Raw genomic sequence first — 10,000 nt, forward strand, 5'->3', positions numbered from 1 at the left:
ATTATAAGTATATTATTATTGGTACAAGAAAATAATAATAATAATAATAATAATAATAATAATAATAATAATAATAATAATAATAATAATAATGTTTTCTCTTTTAATTGCATTGGCAGGGATTGGAGCATTATTATATTATAATATTGTATTATATTATTAGTATTATTTAGGAAGTCTGCCCTGCCAATGACACGGGCTCATTTCCAGGCACAAATCCAGGCTTTGTCGGCTAATTGCTTCCAATAACGATTAGTATTTAGGAAGGAAAAGGTGTGAGACGGAGGTGAAAGAAAAGGAAATTATCTCCCAATGGGGTGCAATCCACAAACACAGGGACCGGCTTCCGTATCCGCTCCGGGTTGCAGTCCGAACATTTAACAAACTCATCTTTGCCTTTATAGAGTTTAATACAATTTAATATAATACAATTTAATATATCACCGCCACACAAATACAAAAAAATATATATATAAAAATCCAATGACGTTTGGAGACGGGAACCTTCGTCCATAAGGAAAGCCATTGCCGCCGATGGAAGGAAAAATTAATCACTGTAATAATAATAAAATTAATAATAATAATTTTATCCTGTATGATGGTTCAGGTGTTTGGTGTTAATGAATCAGTTTGGTGTTAATGAATCCCGCTTCCTTCTCTCCGTTCAGTCCAATGTCCCTGAAACCAAGCAAAATATATTATTATATTATTATCATCTAAAAATTACATCCTGTATAATACACTATTATAAATTATTATAACCAGGGAAAACTATATTATTACATTATTATCATCTAAAAATATATCCTATATAATATAATACATTATTATAATTTCTTATAACCAGGGAAAAATATACTATTATATTATTATCATCTAAAAATTACATGCTATATAATATTATAATATTATTATATTATAACCAGGCAAAATATTATATTATTATAATAACCTAAAAATTACATCCTATATAATATAATATTATGTTATAATTTATTATAACCAGGGGAAAATATATTATTACATTATTATCATCTAAAAATTACATCCTATATAATATTATAATATTATTATATTATAACCAGGCAAAATATTATATTATTATAATAACCTAAAAATTACATCCTATATAATATAATATTATGTTATAATTTATTATAACCAGGGGAAAATATATTATTACATTATTATCATCTAAAAATTACATCCTATATAATATTATAATATTATTATATTATAACCAGGCAAAATATTATATTATTATAATAACCTAAAAATTACATCCTATATAATATAATATTATGTTATAATTTATTATAACCAGGGGAAAATATATTATTACATTATTATCATCTAAAAATTACATCCTATATAATATAATACATTATAATAATTTATTATAACCAGGGGAAAATATTACATTATTATCATCTAAAAATACATCCTATATAATATAATACATTATTATAATATAATCAGGCAAAATATATTATTATATAATTATAATCTAAAAATTACATCCTATATAATATAATATTATGTTATAATTTATTATAACCAGGGGAAAATATATTATTACATTATTATCATCTAAAAATTACATTCTATATAATATAATACATTATTACAATATAGTCAGGCAAAATATATTATTATATAATTATAATCTAAAAATTACATCCTATATTATATATTATAACCAGGGGAAAATATATTATTATATTATCATCATCTAAAAATTACATGCTATATATTATAATATTAATTTACGTTATTATAATATATTATCATTATTATAATCTAAAAATTATATCCTATATAATACATTATTATAATATATTATAACCAGGGGAAAATATATTATTATATTATTATCATCTAAAAATTACATCCTATATAATATAATATTAATTTACGTTATTATAATATATTATCATTATTATAATCTAAAAATTATATCCTATATAATATATTATTATAATATATTATAACCAGGGGAAAATATATTATTATATTATTATCATCTAAAAATTACATCCTATATAATATAATATTAATTTACGTTATTATAATATATTATCATTATTATAATCTAAAAATTACATCCTATATCATATAATATTAATTTACGTTATTATAATATATTATCATTATTATAATCTAAAAATTACATCCTATATCATATAATATTAATTTACGTTATTATAATATATTATCATTATTATAATCTAAAAATTACATCCTATATCATATAATATTAATTTATGTTATTATAACATATTATCATTATTATAATCTAAAAATTACATCCTATATCATATAATATTAATTTACGTTATTATAATATATTATCATTATTACAATCTAAAAATTACATCCTATATCATATAATATTAATTTACGTTATTATAATATATTATCATTATTACAATCTAAAAATTACATCCTATATCATATAATATTAATTTACGTTATTATACTATATTATCATTATTATAATCTAAAAATTACATCCTATATCATATAATATTAATTTACGTTATTATAATATATTATCATTATTATAATCTAAAAATTACATCCTATATCATATAATATTAATTTACGTTATTATAATATATTATCATTATTATAATCTAAAAATTACATCCTATATCATATAATATTAATTTACGTTATTATAATATATTATCATTATTACAATCTAAAAATTACATCCTATATCATATAATATTAATTTACGTTATTATAATATATTATCATTATTACAATCTAAAAATTACATCCTATATCATATAATATTAATTTAATTATAATATTTAATTATAATCTAAAATAGACCAGAAGGGGAATAATATGGAAGACGCTGTCCAAACTATCTAATACATTTATTATTATTATTATTATTATTATTATTATTATTATTATTATTATTATTATTTATACATGGTCCTGATAGCTTACCTTCCAGGAAGGCAAATTCGTCGGCGGCTTCGATGGCGTTGTCTGCAGACAAGACGTAAAGCAAAAGCGGGAATTAACACAGCAATAATGAGGTATTATTATTATTATTATTATTATTATTATTATTATTATTATTATTATTGTGATTATTTCTGTCCGGCTCACCCAGGTCTTTCCTCTGGAGGGTCTTCCTTTTTCCTTGCTGGGCAAAAGTGAAGGCGTCCTTGGCCATGGTCTCCACAAACAGCTCCTGAAAAATAATATAATAATAGTAATAATAATAATATAATAAATAACATTATATATAATATCGTCCCTTCGGGTGAGAAGGGCGGGATATAAATGTTAGAAATAAATAAATAAATAAATATTATTCGCTATAGCATTATAATATATTGTTTTATATTAGGGTCTCCACAAACAGCTCCTGAAAAATAATATAATAATAGTAATAATAATAATATAATAAATAACATTATATCTATATATATATATATATATATATATATATATATATATAGTCCCTTCGGGTGAGAAGGGCGGGATATAAATGTTAGAAATAAATAAATAAATAAATATTATTCGCTATAGCATTATAATATATTGTTTTATATTAGGGTCTCCACAAACAGCTCCTGCAAATTATATAATAATATTATAATAAATAACATTATATTATATATTATATTATTCTTGTCATATAATATTATTCGCTATAGCATTATAATATATTGTTTTATATTAGGGTCTCCACAAACAGCTCCTGAAAAATAATATAATAATAGTAATAATAATAATAATATAATAAATAACATTATATCTATATATATATATATATATATATATATATAGTCCCTTCGGGTGAGAAGGGCGGGATATAAATGTTAGAAATAAATAAATAAATAAATATTATTCGCTATAGCATTATAATATATTGTTTTATATTAGGGTCTCCACAAACAGCTCCTGAAAAATAATATAATAATAGTAATAATAATAATATAATAAATAACATTATATCTATATATATATATATATATATATATCGTCCCTTCGGGTGAGAAGGGCGGGATATAAATGTTAGAAATAAATAAATAAATAAATATTATTCGCTATAGCATTATAATATATTGTTTTATATTAGGGTCTCCACAAACAGCTCCTGAAAAATAATATAATAATAGTAATAATAATAATATAATAAATAACATTATATTATATATTATATTATTCTTGTCATATAATATTATTCGCTATAGCATTATAATATATTGTTTTATATTAGGGTCTCCACAAACAGCTCCTGAAAAATAATATAATAATAGTAATAATAATAATATAATAAATAACATTATATTATATATTATATTATTCTTGTCATATAATATTATTCGCTATAGCATTATAATATATTGTTTTATATTAGGGTCTCCACAAACAGCTCCTGAAAAATAATATAATAATAGTAATAATAATAATATAATAAATAACATTATATTATATATTATATTATTCTTGTCATATAATATTATTCGCTATAGCATTATAATATATTGTTTTATATTAGGGTCTCCACAAACAGCTCCTGCAAATTATATAATAACATTATAATAAATAACATTATATTATATATTATATAATTCTTGTCATATAATATTATTCGCTATAGCATTATAATATATTGTTTTATATTAGGGTCTCCACAAACAGCTCCTGCAAATTATATAATAACAGTAATAATAATACTATAATAAATAACATTATATTATATATTATATTATTCTTGTCATATAATATTATTCGCTATAGCATTATAATATATTGTTTTATATTAGGGTCTCCACAAACAGCTCCTGCAAATTATATAATAATATTATAATAAATAACATTATATTATATATTATATTATTCTTGTCATATAATATTATTCGCTATAGCATTATAATATATTGTTTTATATTAGGGTCTCCACAAACAGCTCCTGCAAACAACAACAATATAATAATAATATATTATTATTATTATTATTATTATTATTATTATTATTATTATTATTATTATTATAAATAACAATACATATATATATATATATGCTGGTTCCATGGTGCCACTCATCTCTTCGGCCACGCCCACAGCAGCCGGATTGGCCAGCATTGAAAAGCGCGCGCGGGTAGCCCCGCCCACAGGCTGTCCCCGCCCAGTTGGAGCGAACGGCGCCCTGATTGGCCCGGGAACGCATCGACCACGCCCACCCCCTCCACGCCGCGCATGCGCAGTGCCATTCCCACCGTGGCGCGGGCCAGGATGAAGACGGCTTCTTGGCTGGCGAGGCTGACGTCCGGGTCGGCTTTGACCAGCGCCTTCACCCGGGATAAAGGCAAGCGGGACGGGCGGCTCGTCACGGTAGCAGTGGGCGGCGCCTCCGGTTCTTCGTTCGGAACCGCCGCCGACACCGCCGACGCCGCCGCGACATTTACCTCAGGAACCGCCGCCGCCATGTTTGCCGCTAGTGCGCCTGCGCTGAGCGGTATGTCAATCAAGGCCCCAGGCCCCGCCTTCAGGCCTCAGGAAGCCACGCCCCCTCCGCGCCCCTCTTCCCGCCAATAATATAATATAATATTAATATAAAAATAAATATAGCAATACAACCATGATATAACACCATGGAATATTAATTAAATAATAAACATAGTAATATGGCAATGGTATAATATAATAACATTGAATGTTAATATAATAATATTGTCATGATATAATATCACAATATAAAATACTAATATAATAATAAATACAGCAATGATATAATACAATAACCTAGAATAATAATTATAATTATATGGCAATGGTATAATATAATAACATTGAATGTTAATATAATAATATTGTAACCATCTATATAACAATATAGAATACTAATATAATAATAAATATAGCAATGATATAATACAATAACATAGAATAATAATTATAATTATATGGTAATGATATGATATAATGACATAGAATATTAACATAATAATAAATATAGTAATATGCAATGGTATAATATAATAACATTGTATATAATATCACAATGTAGAATACTAATATAATAAATACAGCAATGATATAATACAATAACATAGAATAATAATTATAATTATATGGCAATGATATAATGACATAGAATATTAACATAATAATAAATATAGTAATATGGCAATGGTTTAATATAATAACATTGAATGTTAATGTAATAATATTGTAATGATATAATATCACAATATAAAATACTAATATAATAATAAATACAGCAATGATATAATACAATAACCTAGAATAATAATTATAATTATATGGCAATGGTATAATATAATAACATTGAATGTTAATATAATAATATTGTAACCATCTATATAACAATATAGAATACTAATATAATAATAAATATAGCAATGATATAATACAATAACATAGAATAATAATTATAATTATATGGTAATGATATGATATAATGACATAGAATATTAACATAATAATAAATATAGTAATATGCAATGGTATAATATAATAACATTGTATATAATATCATAATGTAGAATACTAATATAATAAATACAGCAATGATATAATACAATAACATAGAATAATAATTATAATTATATGGCAATGATATAATATAATGACATAGAATATTAACATAATAATAAATATAGTAATATGGCAATGGTATAATATAATAACATTGAATGTTAATGTAATAATATTGTAATGATATAATATCACAATATAAAATAGTAATATAATAATAAATACAGCAATGATATAATACAATAACAGAATAATAATTATAATTATATGGCGATATAATATAATGACATAGAATATTAACATAATAATAAATATAGTAATATGGCAATGGTATAATATAATAACATTGAATGTTAATATAATAATATTGTCATGATATATCACAATATAGAATACTAATACAATAATAAATACAGTAATGATATAATACATGGAATAATAATTATAACTATATGGTAATGATATATAATGACATAGAATATTAATAGAATAATAAATATAGTAATATGGCAATGGTATAATAACATTGAATGTTAATATAATAATAATGGAAATATTATTAGTAATATTAAATGTAAAATATAATATATAATTAATATTATTATATTGTATTATTAGTATTATATCGTATTACAATATAATATTATGCAGAGTGTACCCTTCCATCTCTGATATATTATTATTATTATTATTATGCAGAATGCACCCCTCCATCTCTGATGTTATTATTATTATTATTATTATTATTATTATTATGCAGTGCGTACCTCCCTTTTCATTATTATTATTATGCAGTGTGTACCTCCCTCTTTATTATTATTATTATTATTATTATTATTATGCAGAGTGCGTGCCTCTTCATTATTATTATTATTATGCAGTGCGTACCTCCCTCTTCATTATTATTATTATTATTATTATTATTATTATGCTGAGTGCATGCCTCTTCATTATTATTATTATTATTATTATTATTATTATTATGCAGTGCGTACCTCCCTCTTCATTATTATTATTATTATTATTATGCAGTGCGTACCTCCCTCTTCATTATTATTATTATTATTATGCAGTGCGTACCTCCCTCTTCATTATTATTATTATTATTATTATTATGCTGAGTGCATGCCTCTTCATTATTATTATTATTATTATTATTATTATTATGCCGAGTGCATGCCTCTTCCTTATTATTATTATTATTATGCAGAGTGCGTACCTCTTCCTTATTATTATTATTATTATTATTATTATTATTATGCAGTGCGTACCTCCCTCTTCATTATTATTATTATTATTATGCCGAGTGCATGCCTCTTCCTTATTATTATTATTATTATTATGCAGAATGCACCCCTCCATCTTACATTATTATTATTATTATTATTATTATTATTATTATTATTATTATGCAGAGTGCGTACCTCCCTCTTCAATATTATATCATTATTATTATTATGCAGAATGTGCACCTTCATCTCTGATATTATTATTATTATTATTATTATTATTATTATTATTATTATTATTATTATTATTATTATGCAGAATGCACCCCTCCGTCTTACATTATTATTATTATACAGAGTGCGCACCTCCCTCTTCATTATTATTATTATTATTAGTATTATGTACATTGCCCCCCTCCATCTTATATTATTATTATTATTATGCAGAGTGCATACCTCCCTCTTCAATATTATAATCATTATTATTATGCAGAATGCATCTCTCCCTGATATTATTATTATTATTATGCACATTGCACCCCTCAAACTTTTATTATTATTATTATTATTATTATTATTATTATTATTATTATTATGCCGAGTGTGTGCCTCCCTCTTCTTTATATAATAATAATAATAATAATAATAATAATAATAATAATAATAATGAAGAGGGAGGCACGCACTCGGCATAATAATAATAATAGTAATAATAAGGAAGAGGCACACACTCTGCATAATAATAATAATGCGTACCTCCCTCTTTATTATTATTATTATTATTATTATGCAGAATGCACCCCTCCATCTCTGATATCATTATTATTATTATTATTATTATTATTATTATTATTATTATTATTCCTGGCCTCCCTCCTCCCTGCTTCCTTCATCACCTTGAGTTCTATATTTGACGGCCTGCTTTCCTGCCTGCCCTCTTCATTATTATTATTATTATGCCGAGTGTGTGCCTCTTCATTATTATTATCATTATTATTATTATGTAGTGTGTACCTCCCTTATTATTATTATTATTATTATTATTATTATTATTATCATGCAGTGTGTGCCTCCCTCTTTATTATTATTATTATCATTATTATTATCATTATTATTATTATGTAGTGTGTACCTCCCTCATTATTATTATTATTATCATGCAGTGTGTGCCTCCCTCTTCATTATTATTATTATTATTATTATTATTATTATGAGTGCGTACCTCCCTCTTCATTATTATTATTACAGTAGAGTCTCACTTATCCAACACTCGCTTATCCAACGTTCTGGATTATCCAACGCATTTTTGTAGTCAATGTTTTCAATATATTATGATATTTTGGTGATAAATTCATAAATACAGTAATTACTATGTAGCATTACTGCATATTGAACTACTTTTTCTGCCAAATTTGTTGTCTAACATGATGTTTTGGTGTTTCATTTGTAAAATCATAACCTAATTTGATGCTTAATAGGCTTTTCCTTAATGCCTCCTTATTATCCAACATATTTGCTTATCCAACATTCTGCCGGCTTGTTTATGTTGGATAAGTGAGACTCTACTGTATTATGCAGAATGCACCCCTCCATCTCTGATACCATTATTATTATTATTATTATTATTATTATTATTATTATTCATTATTCCCTGGCCATGTGCAGAGTGCCTCCCCCCTCCCTCCCCCCCCCCCTCCTTCCTTCATCCCTTGAGTTCTATATTTGTCGGCCTGCTTTTCTGCCTGCCTTCTTCATTATTATTATCATTATTATTATTATTATTATGTAGTGTGTACCTCCCTCATTATTATATTATTATTATTATTATTCCTGGCCATGTGCAGAGTGCCTCCCCCCTCCCTCCCCCCCCCCTCCTTCCTTCATCCCTTGAGTTCTATATTTGTCGGCCTGCTTTTCTGCCTGCCTTCTTCATTATTATTATCATTATTATTATTATTATTATGTAGGTGTGTACCTCCCTCATTATTATTATTATTATTATTATTATTATTCCTGGCCATGTGCAGAGTGCCTCCCCCCCTCCCTCCCCCCCCCCCTCCTTCCTTCATCCCTTGAGTTCTATATTTGTCGGCCTGCTTTTCTGCCTGCCTTCTTCATTATTATTATCATTATTATTATTATTATTATGGTAGGTGTGTACCTCCCTCATTATTATTATTATTATTATTATTATTCCTGGCCATGTGCAGAGTGCCTCCCCCCTCCCTCCCCCCCCC

The 10,000-nt window shown here is 24.6% G+C and overlaps 1 protein-coding gene across 1 annotated transcript; it reads right to left on the reverse strand.

Moving 5' to 3' along the window:
- Positions 1-625: 625 nt before the first annotated feature.
- On the reverse strand, positions 626-5,474 carry LOC134295013 (DNA polymerase epsilon subunit 4-like). Its single transcript, XM_062966975.1, has 4 exons — positions 5,253-5,474; positions 3,130-3,214; positions 2,965-3,006; positions 626-678 (listed from the first exon to the last, which is right to left on the reverse strand). Exons 1-4 carry the CDS (start codon positions 5,460-5,462, stop codon positions 665-667), a joined length of 351 nt encoding a protein of 116 aa, XP_062823045.1. The 5' UTR covers positions 5,463-5,474; the 3' UTR covers positions 626-664.
- Positions 5,475-10,000: the final 4,526 nt, after the last annotated feature.

The sequence above is a fragment of the Anolis carolinensis genome, unplaced genomic scaffold (genome assembly GCF_035594765.1).
Source record: "Anolis carolinensis isolate JA03-04 unplaced genomic scaffold, rAnoCar3.1.pri scaffold_59, whole genome shotgun sequence".
NCBI classification, from domain to species: domain Eukaryota; kingdom Metazoa; phylum Chordata; class Lepidosauria; order Squamata; family Dactyloidae; genus Anolis; species Anolis carolinensis.

Bases quoted from the DNA above. Each gene is read 5' to 3' on its own strand.
- LOC134295013 (XM_062966975.1), bottom strand. From the start codon at position 5,462: ATGGCGGCGGCGGTTCCTGAGGTAAATGTCGCGGCGGCGTCGGCGGTG. The intron at 3,215-5,252 runs GTGGGAATGGCA...ATTATTTTTCAG, and splicing joins TCATCCTGGCCCGCGCCACG to GAGCTGTTTGTGGAGACCAT. The intron at 3,007-3,129 runs GTGAGCCGGACA...TCTTGTCTGCAG, and splicing joins CCTCCAGAGGAAAGACCTGG to ACAACGCCATCGAAGCCGCC.